The sequence below is a fragment of the Cryptomeria japonica genome, chromosome 8, assembly GCF_030272615.1.
Source record: "Cryptomeria japonica chromosome 8, Sugi_1.0, whole genome shotgun sequence".
NCBI lineage: Eukaryota > Viridiplantae > Streptophyta > Pinopsida > Cupressales > Cupressaceae > Cryptomeria > Cryptomeria japonica.
The window spans coordinates 43571599-43596175 of NC_081412.1; the positions used below are offsets into that span (position 1 = coordinate 43571599).

The following is a 24577-nucleotide window of genomic DNA, read 5'->3' on the forward strand; positions in this document are numbered from 1 at the left end:
GGTTCCCTCACTATGAGTCATGCAAGAAAGATATCAAAAATTTTCAAGGCGAAGCTAAATTTGTCAAGAAATTTTCAAGTATCTTGAAAAGATATGAATGGGATGTATGCCCCCCTACGTTAAAGCGACCGCACACGCCTCACCGGGGGTGATTTCTTTAAGGTAGTGATACATATAAGAAATGAGAAAGGAGCACGTTATCACAAGGATTTAGCCCCCAAGTGTGAGATAAGGCCAAGGATAATAGACACAAAACACAAAGCACAAGGTGACTTCGCTTTCCTCGAGGTCAGTATGCTATATGATAATTCATGTATATCATATGTATGTATGCATAATTGTTCTTCATTCCCCAATCAAGGAAGGTCACCTAGAAGAAGGGAACACGTGTCTTTTGAGTCAACATGAGAGAGATCGAGAGATCTCAATGTTTTGCATCGTCCTCAAGTAGACAACACTAAGGACAACAAATAGAAGAATGAGAATAACACATAGAAGAAGAACAAAAGAGAGGGGGAGAGAATCTACTATGCTAATGAAACTAGTCTAGCACGTCATCTACCCCCCCGATCTTGCTAATCAATATTTTGAGAAGGTAGGAAATACGCTAGAGGAGGAACATCCAACACAGCAGATGGAGCTATCACAAGATCCAAACAAGGGCTATGTTCATATCCCAAGCCGTGGTGTTCTTGTCTAGGAGCTAGGATAAGTGCTTTAGAAAATTCGTTAGATAAGTGGTTATCAACATCAACATATTCATATTCACTATCAAAATGAACAGGAGTAACATTTTCATCATGAATAACATCTTCATCTATATCATCATCAAGATTTATAAAAATAGGATCTTTAACTCGCACAGGGTCAAGACCATCATGCATCTTATGTTTAGGAGATTTCGGCTCAATCATCGGCTGAGGAGAAAATGGAATAATACTAGCTGAAGATGTTTTTGGGGATTGTAAAGTCTGAGAAGCAGCTGCTTGAGATCTAAGACGATGCTTTCATTGGCGTTCACGTGCAGAACGATTTCATCTAGTCTTAGTAGGAAGATTATTAGATTGAGGAGGAGGAATGTTCTCATCCTTATCACTTGGGTGTTTAGGTTGTGGTCTCTTATGTTGAATAATAGGAGAAGAGGAAGGTCTCTTCTCTCTATAAAAGGAAGGAGGAGGAACTGCTCCATACAAAGGAGGAATATTTGGTTTAGGAAGGAGACCAAGCCCATCATGACGAGGAGGTATAGGTCTACTTTTAGGAAGTTTATTAGATATAGGCATAGTCACATCCATAGGAATGGGTGAGGAATTTTCTTGAGGAAAGACATTTGTTTTATCTTTCAAAGGAAGAACTTCCTTCTCAAGAACGATAGGAATGTCAAGTTTGGGTGTTCTAGGTTCACTTAGAGATAGGATCATATCTTTTTTCCACCTTTGATAAGATTTGAAAAGATGATCACTTCGCGAAGGAAGAGATTGGAATTGTTTAGGCCAAAAATAATCAATAGGAACACTAGAGGTTCTTTCAGTTTGTTTAAGGAGACTATGATTGATAGTAACAACTTCACCATTATGGGGAAATTTCAAACACTTGTGAATAGGAGAAGCAATAGCTTTCATGGAAGATAGCCAAGGATAGCCAAGCTTCACACGAAATTGTTCGGATGATGGAATAATAGCAAAGTTCACATCAAGGGATTTGTTACGGACCTCAATAGGTAATGTAATAGAACCAATTGCAGGAGAAGAAAATGCATCAAATAATTTCACAATCACATCTGTTTTGTCATAGATCACTTCATTCAATTGCAAAGTAAAAAGAAATTCTTTAGTAATGACATTAACCATGCAAGAAGGATCAATAAGCACTCCACGGCAAGGTGTATTTTTTACTTTTGCAACTATATATAAAGGACCATCAGGTGCCCTGATAGTTTCACTGGAATCAAAGGTGATGGAAAGTTCTTTAGGGTTTTTCTACTGCTCCACAAAGTTAATCACATTCGGAGTCATAGACACAAGATCATCAGGTGAGACAAAGGAATCAGTAGTATCAATCGCATTAGAGGTATGAGAAGGCAATGGATCAGTAAAAATCTGAACATTTTGGTTAGGAGGAGCTACAGATGTATTGCCTTTATCATTCACTCCAGAAACAGAGATAGTATTATTATCAATCAAATCTTGAATTTTACCCTTTAAAGAAAAACATTTTTCAGTATCATGCCCAGGTTGACGATGAAATTGACAAAAAGATTTTTTATCAAAATAAGGTGAAGTAATCTTTGCAGGATCAATTTTCCTTATAGGAGGAAGAGTAAGCACATTTTGTTCCAATAACTTATTCATAATACTATGCAATGATTCATTCAAAGGAGTAAACTTTCTTTCTTTCTTGAAAAACTTAGAAATAGGAAGCACACCTGCTGCTGCATTCACATTGTTGTTGATGATGTTTTCATTGAAGTTAATGGACTCTCTGTTCGGTTCAAACTTCCCAAATGGTTGTTGACTACTATCACCCATATCACTCGGAGCCATAGGATGTGATTGTTCCATTTGACTTACAGTCAGTTGATAATTGTGAAGAGTTGCGCACAACTGTTGGAAAGAAGTAAACTCAGAAAACAGGAGTTTTTCTCTAATGTCTTTTTGTAAATTAGAAATAAAGATTCTTTGAATATCATTGTCAGGTACTGGAAAAGAAATTTGAGCATACAAATGCTTATATCTACCAATGAAATCAGTCACTTTTTCTTTAACACCTTGTTTGCAATGCATTAAATCAATCAAAGTAACTTGAGGACTTATATTGTTTTGAAATTGTTGAATGAAAGCATTTGCAAGTTGTTCGAAAGAAGTAATAGAATAAGAAGGCAACGAGAAATACCATTGTAGGGCCTTATCTCTGAATGTCCTAGTGAACAGTTTTGCAAGCAACCTTTGGTCATAAGCAAAATCAGTACATATTGTTTGAAAGGTCTTAACATGTGTTAGAGGATCACCCTTACCATTATAAAGCTCCAAATGCGGAATTTCAACATGTTTAGGGGGGATAGCTCGAACAATGTCAAGAGAAAGTGGGCTCGCAACATCAAATGTGGGCACACTAAACTTAGATTGATTCATAGAGGCAATTTGTTGCTGTAAAGAAGAGACAGTTTGTGCAAGATTGTTAATGGCCGCTTCAGTCGAAGAGTTCATATTAGATGTGTTAGATTGTGATGGAGGTGTTATGTTATTGAAAGAAGGTAGAGAGTAAGGTGGTGGGACACTATGATAGTTAGTCATAGGAGATGATTGGACAGGAGGAACACTACAAGGAGGAATGGAATGGTTAAATGAATTGCCCCCTTGCGTCATGTTCATTTGTGGTGATATAATAGGAACATTTATTGAAGGAATGAATGAAGAGGTCGGATTGAATGAAGGAAGAAGATTGATTGAAGAAGAGGGATTGCCCCCATGACTAGTGATCATAGGAGGAATGTCTTGTGTTGAAGTAGTCATTATGTTTGATGTAAAAGTAGGTATACTAGCAATAGAAGTCATCAAAGGAATAGAATGATTGTCTTGAGTAGGAGGTTGTGTATAACCTAAGGTTTCGGCACAACTTTTCATAGGCATCACATTTGAATCCACAATGTGTGCAATACCACGCAAAATATCAATTCCATTCTTATCACTTTGAAGCATACGTTTTAGACCCTCAATTAAAGGAAGAGCTTGACTATCAGGGTATTCTTGAGACATCCATTGTTGAAAATCGTCAAATTGGTTATCCGATTTTGAAAGTTGTTCTACAGAAACCTCATGGAGAGCTTCTTCATCATTAAGAGGATTAGAGGAATTACCCATGTCCTCGTTAAAAAGACCATTCAAATTAGGTTCCATCTCCTCAATAATTAAACCTTGGAAGGACTTAATTCTAAGGCTTCGTCTAACGGGAATAGTGTAAGTAGGGCTTATTGTTGTAAAACTCATGCACTAAAGAGAGAGAGAAGATTTTGAATTTTAGAGGTAGAAAATTTCAATAAAATTAGCCAATCTCCTAGATTTAAGCTGTAAAATGCAATCAGGACAATCTCCCAAAATTTTGGAAAAAATGTCCGGGACCGTGGCGCTCGGAGTGCACACGGTCATCGCAACTTTTTTCAAAATTTGCAGGGATGAAAGTTATGATGATTTTACAGCTAACCTGAAAAAATTGAGTGATTTTACGATCTGTAGATAGGCCAAATTAAAGTTGCAATCTCGAAATTGAACCCTACCAAGATTGTTGAAAAATGTAAAATTTGAATTTTGAAAAAGAGAGGGAAACTGAAATTTTGAATTTTATGATTTTAGAGGGAATACCAAAAGCAATGCAAGTTTGGAAATTTGAAAGTTGACTCAATTTCACGCAAAATTCAATTTTGAAAGTGGAAATCAAAGTTGTTGTAATTAAGCACTTAATTTCAAAAGTCACAAATTGCAAAAATTTGAATAAATCACTGAAATTTCGAATGAATGATAACACACTTTTCAGATTTAGGACTGTAAGAAACACAATTTTGACACAAATTTCAATTTCAACAATTTTTGAATGATTAGAAGCCTCAATCCAAGCAATCGCTAGACCAACTTTGACTGTAATTTTGAAGGTGTTAAAATTGATAAAATCAGCCAAAATTCTGGATTTTAACAAAAAAATACAGTAAGATCTAACTCCTGAAATTTCGGAAAAAATGTCGGGGACGATGGCGCTCGGGGTGCACACGGTCCTCGCAACTTTTTTCCAAATTTTCAGGGATGAAAGATATTATGATTTTATTGTAAATAGGACTTAGTTATTTTAGGGCATAAGAAAAATACCATCTTGAGTCTTTTTTCTATAGAGCTACCATCGTGGGTAGCAACCGCAGAGAAACTGTTTGGGACATTGACCCTAGAAAGGGTTGCGTACCCACCATACAGTTTACATTAAACCATAGTTTAGAAACCAAAACTACATACTATATGCCTTGATCCCGTGTCAAAATGGGTATGTAGGCAGTCTAGGGATGGAGTATTCCCTTGTACTCAAGCGTTCAGGGATGGGGATTAGGATTTGGTTATGGGTGAGTAGTTGATTCTCGAAGCTCCTTGGTCTTTTAATCAAATGGTACAAATATTAATTGAAAGGTTAAAATTAATTCAATGCATACTCAGAAGGAATTTCGTATGGATTTGCTTGACTTCTTGAGGCTTTAGGTCAAATTCTGAGGTGGAACTCAAGCTTGTTTATGTAATTACTTTTATACTCCTAAGGATGGCGACCTCGGTGCACTCCTAGTAGGGAATTGCAGTCTCTAGAGAGTGGCTCAGGACTCGGATGGTCCCAATGAGTCTAAAATCTCTGGCCAGAGCATATTCTATTCTTATGAATATATGCCTATCCCGGATTGGATAGATGAAACCTCCAGTCCCGTATGGACAGATGCCTAACCCGTATAGTTAGATGCCTAACCCATATGGTTAGATGCCTAGTCCCATATGGATAGAAGCCTAGCCCGTATGGTTAGATGCCCATCTAGGTTGGATGGATGCCTATCTCGTTGGATAGATGTACCTAAGTATGTAATTAAATAAAAAATAAATAAGAATAAGTAAGAATAAGAAATCAATATTTTAATATATTCAAAAAAAAAAAAAATCAGTTGATTTTTTGGATTAAGTTAAGTGGGTTATTACAAATAGGATATAAGGACTTAGCTTGGTGTACATGTTCAAAATCTCCAATGTTAATTTTAATAGTTTTTGGATTTTGTGGATCATCAAAGGGAAATCTAGCTCTAGAATCCTTGATTTCAGCTATAGCCTTATCATTTTCAAAGAAATTCAACTGTGGTAGGTCCTCTTGCCCCTAGTCTATCAAGTGTGGGTGTATGAGGCAAATAGATTCTAGTTCTGAAGTTGTGACATGAGTGGGTGTTATGCTTATTTCTATTGATGCATGTGAAGAGGATGATAAAGTCAACCAGGTGTCGATCTTATTAGTTGGTATTATGCTTATTTTGGTCACTACATTAGCATTTGATGATGGCACACATACAATTGTTGAAAAGTTGGTCTGTGTAGTATGATGTGGATTGGTGATTTCATTCATAAGGAATTTATGAACAACTTGTGTAGAGGGATTGGGATCATGAGGGAGACTAGGAGAAATGGTAAGTTCATTTGAGAGTAAATATTGTGAAAAACATGGAGGATCATGACATGGAGATGAGGGGAAGGAGGGACCTTGATTAGGATTTGGAGAAATAATGGGATCTTGTTTAAGGCATGAAGGTAAATGTATCCTTTGATCTTGTCTTGGAAAGGGAGTATTATGAAGGATAGAAAGGATCTCTTGATCTTGCTTAGGAGGTGGATGTTGGATGGGACTTGAAATGACACTTTGTTCTTGAGACGGAAGGGTTTCATTATGAATGGAGTAGAAAAGAGTGAGGGGATCATCATAAGATTCTTGGTTGGTGGGACATTGATAAAAAATTGGGTAGGATGGAAGTGTTTTTTCTTGATCTTTATTTGTTTCAGGACTCATTTCTTTTGATTTTGGATCATCCTCTTGACACGGGGAAGGAGTTTGGATATGCATGGGAGATTGTTGGAATGTTTCAACATTTTGGCCTAATGAAGAAGGATTTTGAATGAGATCCTCTGAATCTTGACTTGAATTAGTTTGGATTTGTATGGTGGATAGCCCTTGGGAGGTTGTGTTATTAGATAGAGATGACATGGATTGGTCTTGTGTGACTTCAGGGGATGATGAAATGGAGGATAGATATGGCTGATTTGGGATTTGATTTTGGTTCAAAGGGGTTTGATTTTGGTTGAAAGAGGTTTGAATGTTGGATTGGTGTGAATTTTGATTTGGACTTTGGTTGAATGGGGTTTGATTTTGGTTGAAAGGGGTTTGAATGTTGGGTTGGTGTAAATTTTGATTTGGACTTTGGTTGAAAGAGGTATTTTGAATGTTGAGTTGGTGTGAATTTTGATTTGGACTTTGGTTGAATAGGGTTTGATTTTGGTTGAAAGAGGTACTTTGAATGTTGGGTTGGTGTGAATTCTGATTTAGACTTTGGTTGAATGAGGTTTGATTTTGGTTGAAAGGGGTTTGAATATTGGGTTGGTGTGAATTTTGATTTGGACTTTGGTTGAAAGAGGTACCTTGAATGTTGGGTTGATGTGATTGGTATGATTGATATAGTTGATTGAAAGAAAAACAAGGTTTACATGACTCTAATGTTGGTTGAACTGAGGTAGGACCGATTTTGTTGAAGAATGAAGGCTGGCATGTTTGAATGGTCTCACAAGAAGAAGAAGGTTGGCCTGATACTAATTCCCTCATGGTCATCACTTCTCTCATCATTTTTTCTAACCGGCCCCTATGGTTGTTAGGACTAGTCATGTCTATCATTTATTGTTGCAAAGTCTTGATCTATTGAGCTAAGGTTTCTATGGATGGCGATGGAATAGGAATGGAAGGGATGAATTCTCCACCTTCCCTACAAAATGTATAATTCCAATCCATGATGTTTTCTTGATTGGTTTGGACCTAGGATCATAACATGTAAGATGTTTTCTCCATTTCTTTGGATGTGATAATGTTTGATTTGTTGAACTTGACAAACTTGTTTGAGTTGAGGTTAAGTTTGATTGATCTTTTGATTGTAATTTGGACATTTGGGGTATGACTTCTTAGGATGATTATGCAAATGACGATGTACTAAGATGGATGTATATGAAGTATAGACAAGGACTTATATGAGGATGATAACGAGGACGTGAATGAAGACTATGCAAGGATTATGGATGATAATAAGGACATAAATGAGGACTATGCAATGACTTAGGATGATAATAAGAATGTAAATGAGGACTATGCAAGGACTACCTATGGTCACAAGTATGTAAATTTTTGAGTTTTGACGTTTCAAAAATGGACGTTGTTTTTCAATAATTCTACATGTAGGACAGGTTTTAGTTTTCCAAGTCAATTGTTTGGAGGTAGATATAACTGTCTGAAATAGTTTTCAAAAAATCTTAGAGAATTCAAAGATATGCAGGATAGGGCCTGAAATAGCCCAAATAATTGAATCAATACTGGTCTAATACAACGATACATAAAAAGACACAAAAGACAATCTTAGGCTCAAAATTAGAAACCATTCAAATGAGGCCCCTACAATAAAATACTGAAACAAAACAAACAGATAGAGAGTCTGGCAATACTGGCTCCACTCCACGACACACACTTCTCAAGCATGCCAGTCTCTCTTACCCCAAAGATCTGAAGATCTTATAACTGAGGGATTTTTGTATCATAATGCAAGGTACATAAGGGTATCTATGGGGTATGATCCGCACTCCTGAAATCACTGAATGTAGGGTTTTGAGCTACTAAGTTGGTTCTTATTGTAAAATTTTGAGGGATCCTGAATGAACGATAGATTATCGGAGCAAGCCACTTAAGAATTTAGTTGAGCTTATCGGTGTAGGAAAGGCCCCCACATACATCGAATTAACCCAACAATCTAGCCACCTGACCAGTATGTTTATATAGCAGCTCAAAAAACTTGCTCGAGAGTATGCTGGGAGAGATGATATCTCCAACGCATCCCAATTCGAAGTACCTCTGTGGGGTGATGAAATCCCCAAACAAAGATACCCCTCTCTAATTGAAATAAAATAAGATTGAGTGTCATTTTCACCTCCTTCCTTTCTTCCAAGACCCGAAGGCGGGTGGAAAGGTAGTTAATGCAACAGTAGGTCCACCCCAAACACGATAAAAGTTCTTTCTCTTAAGAAAATCAAATGTGATTTAATCTATATGAAACCTAATTCACATTCATTTTAAAGCCCAAATTGAGGTGTTGAATATGCATACGCATGTCAATTTTAAACACCAGACTGAAATGTGAAGGCATGATCAATTTTAATCATTGTTGATTTTAAGCCCAAATTGAAGTGTTATACATGCGTGTCAATTTTAACCATTGTTGATTTTAAGCCCAAAAAGTGAAGTGTGAGAGCATTAGAGAAATTGATCTAATACTAATCCAATCCTTTCTGTAAATTTTCCACAGGCTGCAAACAAATGATTAGTAGTAAAATCAAATCAACAGAAGATAGAGAACCCAAATCTAACAGAAATAAATGCGTGATGATACATGCTCGATTGTGTGACCCTGCATAGGTGATTGCGTAATTATGTTAGATTGATTGCGTGATCCTAACAGAGCGAATGCATGATCCTAATAAATCGATTGCATGATGATAACAAGGTGATTGTGTGATACACCGACAGATAACGCAAAAAAATAAAGTTTGAAGCTAATTTTGATCAGAAACCTGCAAAATAGATTGTGAGGCTCTAGCTAGGTCTCTCATCATCCATTCAATGTTAACCAAATCATATTTCACCCCATATGAGAGAACTAGGTTGTTGTATTTGTCGATGGCTAGTTGGTCTTCCAAATCTTGTATCTTATTTTTTGTTTTGAGAATTCTTTGATGGCGTCTGGCCTGTCTTCTTTGCTCCTTTGTCCTTCTAGCACTTGAAATCCTGAATTGTACCTTACGTGCCATAAAATGTTATAACAAAAACATGCAATAAAAATAATTTGTTTCCAGATTTACCCAATTTCATGCAGAATTAAACAGATTAGAGAACATAAAAGGAATAAAAACATAATTATCAGAACAGAAATATTCAAAACGAATGCTTGACAGTATCAAAGTGATTGCATAATCTTGTGTTAGCGATTGTGCAATCCTATAAGGGCGATTGCGTGATGGATTCCATACGAATGCATAGCCCTGTCTGGTCGATTGCGTAGCTTTGTCTATGTGATTGTGTAATGATGCAACCAAGAATGCGTTACATAGAGATCTACCTTAAAATTGTACAAACCTACAAAAAAAGAAAAAATATGTACGATCGGCAAAAATAACACAAAAAACAGAGAAGGTTAATTAGTTGTTGTTCACGTCGGGTTCACCAAACTGTCGCATGAGAGAGTTTATAATTATTCAAATATCAATTAGAAACAAAGGGAAATCACGAATCGCCATCCTAATCAAGAAATTCTAACAAACAGACAATGAAATAACACAATAACAAGAAATAGGAACTATAAAGTAAATTAATCAAAACTCCCTATTCCATGACTGCATATAAATTTCATTTCTCCTTTCCTCTTTGTGGTATGGTGGTTCTTAGATATTACGTTGGCAACCTATAATTGATACAAAGATTCAAAGTTTGTGATTGTTGAAAATGGAGATTGAATGCTCAATTTATACATTATTGGAGAAGATTGATTGAAAGGTAGAACAGATTGATCAAAAGGTGGAACTCAGGTGAGCTCACATGTTGATTGGCAGTTGAACTGCTGATTTGGAGGTGAAACATAATAGATTGAATAGATTAATTGAATTAATTGATTAAGGAAAAGCTAACTGAGGGAAGCAAAAGAATGATTGGAGGAAATAAAGAGGATGACAAAGACAACTTTATTTAGAAAAAGCTAACAAGAAGATGGAAATAGAGATTGGAAAGATAATTGAATTAATTAATAATTGATTAAATTAATTAATTTAGCACGTGCTTGCACTTTGACTTAGATTTTCAATTTAATCTTTGCATGAGAATTAATTCAAATAATTGAATTTATTTTATTTCGTATTTGAATATATTTAGAACTTGACTTTGATTTTCAATTTGTTTTTTGCAATCATGCACATGTATTTGAAATTAGAATAAATTAGAAGAATTAGAAATTAAATGAAATTAGAAGAAATATGAAATTAAATGAAATTAGAATTTGGGGATTTAGAAATGGAGAATTAATTAGTTAATTAAATAATTTAAAGAAACTATTTAATTATTTAGAAATGGACTTTAATTAAATAATAATGATTATTTAAGTTAAAGGATTAAAATCACAATTAATTAAATAATAAGTATTTAAAAAATGGTTAATAATTAAATGATTAGAGATAGAAATTGAAAATGGAATTTATTTAAACAATAAAGATTATTTAAACTAGGGAATTAATCAGAATTAATTAAATAATAAATATTTAATTAATATTAGAAAATGATTAAAATGATTAAATGATGAAAGAATAAGAAATAGAATAATTAGTAAGATGATGAGGAAATATTAAATTAGAAGAAATAGTTAATTAACTTAATTAAATAATTAAAGAATTATTTAATCAATTAGAGGAATAATTAGTACACGATCAATGAGACATTTTTTAGGTGTCTACAAGTAGAAAAATATTGCAAACAATAGGTAAACAATTGGAATCCACAACCAAAATTATTAGATAATTTTATAGACATTACTATCAATGTCAACTGAGCCCTTGGGGACCCCTACCCTAAGAATTAGTGCTCTTATATGCAATTATAAAAATTGATCTTTCAATTTATTTCCTAATATTTATTTTATTTTTAACAAATGTTTAGTCTCATAAATTGTATCCCTCCATAATTTCACACTCATTTTGGGCCTACACTAGCGGTTGTCATTCATGCCCTTGATTCATGTCTAATATGCCCAATACATGGCCATTTCTAGAAGCCCAACATAATTCCATTCTTACTAATCTTTATCCCAACTCAAAAATCCAGGATGATGGCACCTAGCACAATAGATCTCATGAACTATGGCACCTATTTCCATAGGACTCCTGGACTATGACACCTAGCACCATGTGTCAGAAAAATGGTGTCTCAACCTTGCATTTACATGAAGTTACTATTTATAGTAAGTTTTCGTTTGAGCATGAAATGGTGTGGAATTCTCCCCAAAGCTTTGAATTAGCTAGATAAGCATGCCAGTAAATTTTCATCGCAAGATTGCAACTAATTTTGAAGATATTAGAGTTTCCATTTTTGAAGGGTGTGATGAAAGGTTTAAATTTAATTTTAAGGACTTTATGGTAAAAGCACAAAACTATGTCATGTTTTAGGCCAACTTATCAACACAAGTGAATTTAAGCAATCTAACTAATTTTTTTTTAGTCAAACATATGGTCTATAGAGATACATTATAGCTATCTTATATATGGGCCACACCTTTTCCAATTGGAATTGTGTACTAAATGTATATTTAATACCACTTTAGGTCTAATTACCATTTTTTTTCCCAAAAACTTGATGTTTCAAGAACTCATACTCTTATAAATAAATATTTTTTTGAAATGTAAAAAATATCCTTTTATAGATCTATAAGTGAATTTTCCAAAATATATATCTTTTAATAATATAATTAATTTGTTAATATTTTATATTTATTGAAAGTAGGTCATCAATACTAAAATATAAGGTTGATTATCTTGTAAAGAAAAATTACAAAAAATTATTTTAAAATTGTGAAAAAAAATAAATGTGCTAGAGAAAAGAGTCTATGTCCAGAAGATATAGTTATTTTCTAATTTGGATAAATAATTAAGAAAAAAAGTGATGCCAAATGGAAAGAGTTATATTTCAGTACGCGTGACTTTTAAAATTTATTTAAAAATATATATACATAAAAAATAGTTAAAAACATATTTTTGCACTAAAGTTTTAAGTTATCAATATACACAAAAAAATTGAAGAGAAAAACGTAAATTTTTTTATATAAAGTGTGACACCTCATGTATCTTAAATTTAAATATTTTATTAGCAACTAAATTATAGTGTTTACTTTATAAGAAAGTATATTCTTATAATTTTTAAAAATTTAAAAAAAATTACAAACATAAAATGCCCTAAGCATTAGAGCCCTTATATGAAATTATAAAAAATGACCTTTCCATTTATGTCCCAATCTTTATTATGTTTTTTTATAAATGTTTACCTAAAAGTCTAGTGATATATCATATTTAAGCTTTTCCTTTCCTCCAATAACTCATTATGTAAAACTAATGCCAAATTGAAAAAAGTTAGTATCTCTCTCCCATATCAACACATAGGAAATTGAGTTCCAACCATTATTGAAGAGTGAAGGAGAGGAGGATTACACATTTGAAGCTTGAAATTTTTAAGGAATATTCATCAATTTTCACCATGAATCTCCTAAAGAATTCGTCCCCTTTTATCCTTTCCTAGTTTATGTTTCGCTTCTCCCACTTTGGAATCTATAAATCCCATTTTCTTATTCTCCCTAATCATTGCCATAGATTTATACCTTAGATCTACGTCATATCCTTCAGTTTTTTTTATCTCTATTGTAATCATTTCCATTCCCTTATCTATCTATCCGATCTCCTCATTTCTAAATCCATTAAAAAAAATTCATCTCTTATGGCCATTAAAAATTTGCATACACCTTGTATTGCTTACATCCCTAATATAAGATGTTCTAACCTCTTGTAAAATAATCTCTGCGTTGAATCCATTGTAGAAACACATTTCTATTCATACATCTCCCTAGGGTTTTATCATTTATAATAACCGTTATTTTACACACCCCCATCAACAAAAAATAGTCCTACAAACACATCCCATTTTAGAAAGTTATGTTTTCCTGTACCCCATGCTTTAGTTTGTATTCCCAAATATTATTAAGTGATGTAAATATTATAAAAAATATATTAATACCTAGAAATGACCACAAAATAACTTAAAATTTTCATATTTTTAACTCTAAAAGTTATTAGCATCCTAAAAGGAAAGGAATGTAGAATCTTGTTGGATTGCAATAAAATCCCAATCATAAGAAAAACCTATCAACAATCCAAAATTCATTATAGCTTATATGCTATATATTTCAATTATATGTTTAATGTTAAATTTCTATCATATAGTATGTGTATTATATGCACATATTATTTTTTGTCTCTCTCTCTAATAATATCTATTTATATTTTCTAATTTATGGTGAAAATTTTATTTCCTAGCAACCACAAATCTAACATGACTCACATGTGTATCACCTAAACTAGGTGGTGCCCTACCATTCAAGGATGTCAAGGTCAAGAATAAAATGCCTATAGAGAGTAAATAAAGGTAAATAGTATAGGTGAATTCTTGATTGAATTACATGTTGAATCAACATATAATAACTTGGGCAAGGATATTATTCAAGATACAAACATAGAACTCATCTCAATTGGTAACATTTCAAGAGGATTATTGGAAACTGTTTCCAATTTAGAAAAATTTGCAAGTCAAAGACACCTTGTTGGTAGATCACATTGGAGTAAGTTCTTGAATTTAATGTTTATCATAAATAATTTTATTTCAATCATTTAGGAAACATAATCAAGAAAAATATTATAATCATTACCTAAATTTGGAGATTCAAAAGATATTTACAATTGGAGGCCTACCACACTTTTAAAATTTTCTTTTAAAACTATTGCTAAGTCTTTGTCTCTCAAACTTAGGCCTATGATTCCTCAACTAATTCATCTTAAGAAAACAAAATTCTACAAATCTAGATTCATCCTAAATAATATTATTACTATGTGGGAAGGAATGAAATGGACTTAGCATTCTCAACAAAGATTGTATTGAATGGTTGTTTATCCTTAAAATGCTATAGGTTCTTAGAGTTGGGCCTCACTTCATTTAGTCTATGTAGATATTGCTTGTTGATGCTTCAACTTTTATTAATTTTAATGACTAAAAATCTCAAACTTTTGAACATTTTTATTCTATTTATAAGGCTATGCATACTATTGTTTTGATATTTTGTGATATTCTTATAATACAAATTGAAGTTCAAGCTTATAGAGTTATATAGTTAAATTTAATTATCCCTAAAAGCTTTTGGACCACTAAGAAAATGCTCGTTGCATTACTGCTTTTCCTTGAAGGTATGGGTGTGGTTGTAGCTAGTATTCTACACCGACTTAAACATTGACTTGTATTAACTACACCTTACTAAACAACACAACAAACAAGGTTGTACTCCATTGACTTAAGACGTATTGTTGTGGCAAATGAGTTTAAAATGTGAGGGAAAAAACCCGCCCTCATCGAAAATATCACTGACGTGGCTTCACGATTAGCCGTTCACTTCGCGTGATTTCCGCTTCCACGGCGTGTGCTACCCGCTTCTACAGCAGAGCAGACCACCTTTTTGCAAATCAGACAACCTTTTACAGCAGAACAGATTGCCTTTTTGTACGGCGTAACCTTCATTTCGATCCATGACGGCGCTCTTTTTGTCAACTGTATCAATCATAATGCAACTTCGATTGCCAACGATTTTGAGAATGTCATTGCCGGCCTTCTCACATGTGCTCTTTGCATGTCAAATTGCGTCACGTCTCTTAGCTACTCTGAAACACCACCCATTTCGGTCGTGTAGTTTCTAATCTCTTTTAAATATCACACCTCTGTCTCCCTCCATTGCATTGCACATTCACGGGATCCCACCTATAATTCCCCCCCCACCAGCCCTTGCTACCATAACGGGACATCGACGCTTGCTCGACCGTGGAATCGGTTCAATGGGGGGCAAGAAGAACCAGATCTACTTAATGGTTGTGCCTATCCCAACCGGGGCGGTCGGCCAATCTTCGCTATCGGCGGGTGGGTCACCTCTGTCTCCCTCCTTTGCATTGCACATTCACTATATCACACCTCTGAAACACCACCCATTACGGCAGCTTGTCACAATCGACTTCTTGGGAATAAATAGTAATGAAACTGCCAAGGAGAATACCACTTCTGCCATGGATTGCCAACCACAACTTATGAAGAGGCGAGGTTAGTTGCTTTCTTCACTTTTATTTAATTATTATAACATTCTTCAATCCTACCTGTTATTTATGTTGATGTGGTTTTGGGCTTTAATGTATACAGCAATACAGTCATGCCTGACAAAGATTAAAACGCATATGCTGCAACAAGTACTCTCTCAATGCGGGGTTTCTAAAGATTTAAAGACCATGGAATTTTCAAGGCCCCTACCAAACACCTCATCTTCTCAGCCACTGCTTTAAATTTGTTACAATTTAGAATGTAACATTTGTTCCCAGTGTTGTAACAAGTGACTCTGATATGCAGACATTCCATTAACGAAGAAAACATCCCTTCCACGCTTTCTCCAGAAACGGACGGCCAGGTAGCTTGAGCTTCTGGGTTGATTTGCGACGGAGATTGAAAGACAAAGAAAGATAACATTACTTCGCCCGTGATGTTGTTTTAAGTCGAATGGAATGTTTCTATTCATATAAATATATTTATATATTTAAATGTAAGATATCTAAAAATAATAAAAAAGAAAGAATAATTTTTTTATAGTTCACGAAGTACAAGGCATACATATCTGATTTGAATTTGTGAATTCTCTTTTAAAAGTAAACGTTCTTTACCACTAGACCAATTTAAGCTATTACATCTTTTAAAAATTTTGTCAATTCATAAAAATAAACTTAAACAATTAAAAGATTTCATTTAAAAAAAAATTACTTCAATTCATAGAAATAAGTTTAAATAGAAAATATTTAAAAACAATAAAAAGATTTACACATTTTATTAACTATGTTAATCCATAGAAATAATATGATTGAATCTTATGTTCAGAATGTATAAATTTATATTTAAAAAAATTATAATTATATGGTTAATATTATTCAAACAATATTATTTATAATTAATCTAAAAAACATAACACGTATAATTACAAATAAAATAATTGTTTCTAATAATTATGTATAAATATATAAAAGAAGAGTATAAATTATATTAAAAATGATGTATCAGATAAAAATATTTCTCAATAACTCTATAGATTTACATTTAAATATATATGCTTACATACATACAACCTTCTCTTTATAAGATTTCTTTATAGAAGTCTTTATGTATATTCTTTTATAAATATGTAAAGTTACATAAGAGATGGATAAGTAAAATGAAAAAAATCGATAGAACTAAAGATTGATTTTGTGTTTTTTATATATATAATTCAAAGTGATTCTTAAGTAATTAAATAAATTATATTATTATAAAATTCACATTACATATAGACAAATAAATTTATAAATTATATAAAATATTATAATACTATCTATTTAATTTCTTTTGATCAATAAAGGACTATAGCTGAAATATATTAAAATTAAGGTTTAAACATGGAACAGTCTAAAAAACAAGTCAGAAATAGGAGTAGAAAAACCTAACTAAACTTAACAGAGAATTGCCCAACTAGGGCAAGAGAAGCCAAAAGCCAAACAAAATGCTTAAAAACTACAACTACAGATATAACAAAAATTGCAAAGGCCCAAATAAGGTGACAAATTTTTAAATAGATTGCTTGACAATGATATCACTCATGTATCTTTTATTTACAAATAAAAATAGGCACCTTGAGAATGATATCACTCAACATCCTTTACATTATTTTTTTAAAGACAAGTATGCTCTAGTATAAATACAAGTGAATATAAAATTATAATTTAAAGAATAAGGCTAGTGATAATTTTATCGTTCTACAAAACTTAAAATTTTATTGCATATATATATATATATCTTAAAACTAATTATAATTGTGCACTTTAGATCTTATCAAATAAATATATTGTTAAGTCTTGCAAGCCATCTAGATAGAATTGATGTCTTGAGTTTTTCTTCAAGAAGTTATGATCTTATTCAAATAATACAAGTGTCTCAACTACTTTTTATGGGTACTGAAGAATAACAAAAAAAAAATTAAATTTATATTTATTATTATTATATTATTTACTTTAGTTTTTAAAGCCAACTATGATTTCTTTGAGGGTTAAGTCATTTTGAAGGTAAACTTCTTTATATTGGTTTTTATTTTTATCATGAAGCATGCATATGAGTAAGTGAAATCAATAGTAAATATATCAATAATCATTAAGGAAATAAATATAATAAATACTTTCTTTAAATTTTTAACCTCACTATAGAACTAACAATCATCATAATTTATGCCTTTTTACAACTTCACAAAATACACATTTTCCATATGCTCAATAGGGCATGGTGATGTCAATGAATATATGTATTATAAAGTTAGGAATAACCTATTATATAATATCCACTCTATTATTTTGTAGTCATTTTAGTGTCTATTTCACTAGTTTGTTTCAGGCCTACTGCTAACTTGTTATGCCTCCTTTTATGATGGTAGAAAAATATTGCAAGAACCTTAAAAAATTAAAATTCATGCTCCAAATTTATAGAAACTTTTATATGCATTATTATTAAAGTTCAATAGTGCCCTTGGGCACCCCTACCCTAAGCATTAGTACTTGCTATATGAAATTATAAAAAATGACCTTCCCATTTATGTCCTAATTTTTATCATGTTTTTTATAAATATCTATCTAAAAATGTAGTGGTATATCATAATTAAGCTTGTTCTTTCCTTCAACCACTAACTATATACAAATAATGCAAAATTGGAAAAACCTAGTATCTGTCTCCTAGACCAACATATAGGAAATTGAAGTCCAACAATTATTGAAGAGTGAAGGATACGATGATTACAAATTTAAAGCTTGTAAGTTTTAAAGGATAATCATCTATTTTTTTCATAAATGTATTATATAATTCTTCCACTTTTATCCTATCCTAGTTTATGTTTCCCTTCTCCCACTTTGAAATCCATAAACCCTATTTTCCTTCTCCCATTCTCACTAATACTTGTCATAGATATATACCTTAGATCTACATCTTATCCCTCATTTCTTCTCTATATTCCCTATTGTAATCATTTCCCTTGGATGTACATCATATCCTTCATTTCTTCTTCTTATTTCCCTATTGTAATTATTTTCATTCCCTTATTTATTCATCTTTTCTCCTCATTTGTGAATATGCTAAATAACTTATCTCTCTCATGGCCACTAAAAATTTGCATACACATTCTATTGATTCCATCCCTAATCAAAATTATTCTACCCTCCTGTAAACTCATCTTTGTATTGAATCCATCATAAATACTATTTTTAGTCATACATCTCAATAAGGTTTTATCATTTATAATCACCATTATTTTATGCACCACCATCAACAATACTAGTCCTACAAAATCATCCTATATTAAAAATTAGGGTTTTCTTACCCCCATCCTTTAGTTTATATTTCTAAAATTTGATGTAAATATTATAAAAGTATAATAATGCTTACAAACAACCAAAATAATTTAAAAATTGTAAATTATTAACTAAAAAATTATTATCATCCTAAAAGTGATGTATAATCTTGATTGAAGTGCAATAGAATCCTAATATTAGAAAACCCTATTAAAAATCCAAAATTTATGATAGATTATATGCCATAATTATCAAGTACATCATATGCACACAATAATTTTTCTCTCTCACTATAAGAATATCTATTTATATTTCGTAGTTTTATAGCAGAATTCTTCTTTCCTAGGAACAACAAATCCAACACAACTCACATGTGTACCATCTAAACTAGGTGGGACCCTACTATTAAAGATGTCATGAAAAAAAAAACATATAGAGAGGAAATACAGGTAAATAGTATAGGTGACTTCTTGATTGAAATACATATCATCAATACATAATATAACTTGGGCAAGGATTTCAATCAAGTTACAAACATATATCTTATCTCAATTGGTAACATTTTCAAGGGGATTATGGGAACGTGTGTGAAATCTAGAAGGATTTGCAATTCAAAGACACATTGTTGGCATAACACATTGGGGTAAGTGCTTGAAATGATTGTAATAATTTTAGAATCTAACATATTGTTTTCAATGAAATAATAAAGGGTTGTAGGGCAAAAAAGTTCCTACCAAAGACTCCAAGAGCAATCATGATTTTTAGTCTTGAGAATCTAGTGGTGCATTGTTATTTCCTATCATGACTCTAATGCTCATTGAAAATAATAATTGGAGTTGTCAAAGCTGCTAATAAAGTGCTATAAATACTAACTAAATAATATGTTTATATGGATCATCTCGATCTTAATCAATAGTAATTGTTGCATGAATTGGCGCTTCAACTAATGATAGCAGGACTGTATAAAAGAATGCACTTTCTATTTCCTACAAAATTGTGGGGTTACTTTGTACATGACAGTGCCAAGCATTTCCCAATGAAGAAGAAATATTATAATAGCACAAAAAGTACATGAATTTCCCATCATTGAACCTTAGAAGATTTTTGAAATGAACAAAATCCATGTACATTTCAAAATGTAGCCTTTACTTCTTATTGTAATTGCTCATATTTTCTTAAAAATATTGTGGAAGCCCAAATTCCTTGTTCCAAAAGTTGTGTTTGATCTCCATGGATCATTATGAAACTTATAGTATACATATTTCTCATGATAGTGTTAAAAATTGATATTATGAATCATGCAAAATTATGAAGATGATTGGTGAAATGATCTATGAGTTGGAACGTCCACCAAACAATAAGATGTATAATATTTTTCATGTGTCATGTTTGAAGAAGTTACTTGGTTAGCACATTACTCCCTCTAAGGAGTTGTCATCCTTAGACAATGAGGGACAATTGATATTTATCAAAGAGGAATCAATGGACACCCATGCCAAAAAATTGAGGAATAGAGCATCATGGAGTATCTAGTTAAGAGGATAAACCTAGTAGTTGAAGATGCCACATGAGAAGGCCCTAAGATTCTTGAGCATCTTCATTTTCATTGCTTGAGGAAAATAAATAATGGCGAGGGAGGACTTGTCATGTGCCTTTTTCAAAAAATAGACAAAAACTTGTACACTTAAGATGATGTTAGATTTGTGTGGTTGGGGTGACTACTGAATGCATACTAGAGGGTAGTCAGATAGAAAGGATTAAGGGTCCCATAGATGCATACAAAAATGGAATTATTGAATGGGAATTGGAGCTATTTCTTGATTTATTTCAAAAGTTGTTTGAGATTGAGGATTGACCATGTTGCTTATGTCTCACATCAAGTAATTGGTGAGTGATGAGGATAAGAGGTACCTCTTGACACATGCCATAGAGTAATCATATGACAAGGATTGGGGTTGCAACCCAATGAATGCTAAGTTGGATGAGAAGGAAATTTCCAAAACTTTGATAGGAAAAGCCTATAAGGTTTGTAAGACTAACTTGTAATGTGACATGTAGAATTCAAATTTGGGTCTCGAACCATTTTCAACTTAGGTTGAATTTTTAATTCTTGTGCGTATGGAGCATGTATAAAATTAGGAGAATGTTTGAATTGTAAGGATTCAGATTATATTATTCTATCTATCAAAATTTTTGAATTCAAGTCTTTCTATGGATGAAAAAATCATAGAAGACTATGATCAATGGATAAAATCCATTGGTTGCTAGGAGCAAAAGGGGAAGACCTTTTGGTTCTTAAAAGGAATTTTCTATTAGGAAGTCCATTAGAGCTTTAAAGATTTGCAAGAGATATTAGTGAGTCAGTATGAACATTGTTTCTCATTGTTGTCTATTGCAATGTGATTATTTTCATTACAATATCTTGTTGTAGAGATCTAATTATAAACAATAAAATGATTTTTGGAGTTTCAAATCATTTGTGCAAGTTTATGTGTACTATTGAATGTAATTGATTATTTTGTTGGATATAATTATTGAAGAGTGGTTCACGTTATTCAATGACTATTGTTTATGTTCCAAATTTGTTATTTGTTAAAAGATTTAGCAATGGACTTGACTCTTATTACCACCACAAATAACCAAATTTATTGTTAAAGAGATGGCAGTATTTATTAAAAGAATTCTACATTCCATAAATTATAGCATTGAAGGGTTTCTAGAAGAAATAAATTTAATCTTATAAAATAATATAACCACACAAAATGAAGAAGCGTTAAAAATAGACACTAAAATAAGAGCTAGCCTTATGAACCTGGCTAATTTAATCTTTTATTCTAATAATTTAAAAATAAGTATAATGTATTTAAGAATAAGAATTAAAAAGGAAATACTAAATAGATACTCTATTTGTGAACCTTAAGAATGACAAAAGCCGATAAAATTAATGAAATATTTATTTTAGTACATTCCTACAACATAATTATCAAAGATGAAAAACACTTATTTAGAAGCCTAAAGAAATCACCCTACCATAATCTCCATTATATCTATGATATCTAAACATGATCTATTTTTATAATACAATAATACAAATAAATATAAGTACTAGTTTATAAGAAAAACATGTATATACAAATGAAAGACAGAAAAATAAATAATAAAAGAAGAATCTTAAGAAAAACATATATATGATAATGCACTTGATAACTAAACACAAATAAACATCTACAATATTTATAACAATGATCCAAATATATTTATGCCTCCTCCAACATCTCCTCAAATCAATTTTACTCGTATATCACCTACTTCAAAACTATAGTTAGGAGATGCATAAAATATTTCGATGAGGTCTCGTAGGGAAAGAATCCACGCAAACAGCGGACAAAGTGGTCGACTTTACTCTACAAGAAGCCAAAATTATGAAGATAGTTCAGAAATATATGCAGTCCAATGATATGCAAAGATTCTGAAGCATGTTCCAGTCGGCAAAAAACATCGACAACTAAATTTGTTTAGTGCGACCATTTGAAAATCGACAAACTGCAAAATATTCCAGTCGGCAAAAAACTCCGACATGAGACAATTTCGATGGGGTTTCACCCACTTAAAAAGCCTATTGGCTAAATACAAGTCAATGTAGCGCAAATTAAGTTCTTAAATGTTTATTTGCTTTTAATGAAAAAGTCTTTTTAACTTTTTAAAAAAATAACTAGTATTTGTATGGAAAGAAGGGGCAATGGTTACGTCAATAGTACTTTTAAAATTATATTAGAGGTACAAAATCATAGAATATAAAATTGTAATTATTAGTGATAATTAATTTTTTAATATAAATGTATTGGTTTTAAAATATAAAAAATATAAATATGAATGTGCGCAAATTAAATTGAAAATATAAATTGTACAAAATTTCTTACAATATAAAGTATTTTGTATAAAGTAAATATAGTTAAGATGTGGAGTAGAGTGCAATTCATGTTGGTCATTGATATGTATTCTACATTTTTTATATTGACTTGTAGATGAGTTTGTATTGGAGTAATTTTTTGCAAAATAAAAATTTGTAAAAGTGAAATTCATGAGTTGTGAATAACTGAAGAAAGTGTGAGAGAGATTGGACTCAAAATTGAATACTTTTCCTTTTTAGAAGAACAGTTGTTGTAATCAACCTTTGTCTCTTTTTCTTATAATTGTGTATGGATTGCTTTGCATTTTAAACTATTGCTCAAAGAAAAATGTTGGTTGAATGTGAAGGCCATTTAATGATTTGACTCTGGATATAGTTGTAAATGTCAATCCTTATCTTTCTATTTTTCCGAAATTGATTGTTTCTTTTTGTAGTGTTTCCCCTTTGGGATTTGTGTATGGTAATAGACCATGCCATTATGAGTGGCGTTTGCTTGCGATTTCCTAGAGTTACAAGTATGATATCACACAACCTTCTAGTTTCCCTATATGTTGGTTGTGAGTATGATATGTTAGCCTGTGCATAATAGCATTTATTTTTCAAATTGTTCATTATTATCTTTGATATCCATTTGCAATTTGCCTCAATATTCTCACTCTATTCTCAAAGCCTTATTTCATCTTCCATATATGTGTGCTTGCCTAAGTTTGATTAGTACTCCAAGTCATACAACCTTACTTGACAATGATCAATCTTCTTGTGTTGGTTCAAAATTTCTCATATTTCGCAATTTTTGATGAAATTGTGTTTGCGTTAGAGTTTCACCTTGTTGACAAAATAGTGTTTCCAAGGTGCCAACTATTGTAAATTGGTCCCATGGTCTTTTGGTGTTTGAATGTGATGTGTATTAATATAATAATTGATGTAGCAAACTTGATCAAAATTTGATTCCATACATTGTATTGCTTGGTAAGTGTGCTAGAATATAATAAACATTATTATGTTATTATTTTTTCACACAATGTAAATATAATACAATATATTAACATAATATATAACTTATATAATATTAAATAATTTTATAATAATTAAAATATAATAATTTAATAATATCATATAGTTATATGTATAATATAATAAGATATAATAATATTCTAATAATATTATGACAACAAAATAACATAATATAGTAACAATAATTTCACTAATCTAATATTATATATTTTTATTATAATTTAATTAATATTACAAATACACTACAATAATATTAAATCATTTTTATCTATATAAATTTAACTAAAATCATAAAAATCAAGTTAAGTTCTTAAAATTAAATGCATTTTTTTAAATTTTATTTAATAATTATTAAATAAAAATTATGAAAGTAACATTGTAAAATTTAAATGGTAAAATTTATAATGATAATCTAATTTTATAAATTTATTTAATAATATATTTTAAGTTTAATTAAATTAATATTATGATTATATTAGATAAAGTTATTCAATTTAGTTAAACTTATTAATGATATATTACAATTAAATTAAGTCACTTGTACTTATATAAATTTAAGTATACTCACATTTTAAATAAATTTAATTAAATATATAATAAGAATATA

General features: G+C 31.5%; 1 protein-coding gene across 1 annotated transcript; it reads left to right on the forward strand.

Moving 5' to 3' along the window:
• Positions 1–15406: 15406 nt before the first annotated feature.
• On the forward strand, positions 15407–16233 carry LOC131043879 (uncharacterized). Its single transcript, XM_057977108.2, has 2 exons — positions 15407–15744; positions 15841–16233. Exons 1-2 carry the CDS (start codon positions 15486–15488, stop codon positions 15978–15980), a joined length of 399 nt encoding a protein of 132 aa, XP_057833091.2. The 5' UTR covers positions 15407–15485; the 3' UTR covers positions 15981–16233.
• Positions 16234–24577: the final 8344 nt, after the last annotated feature.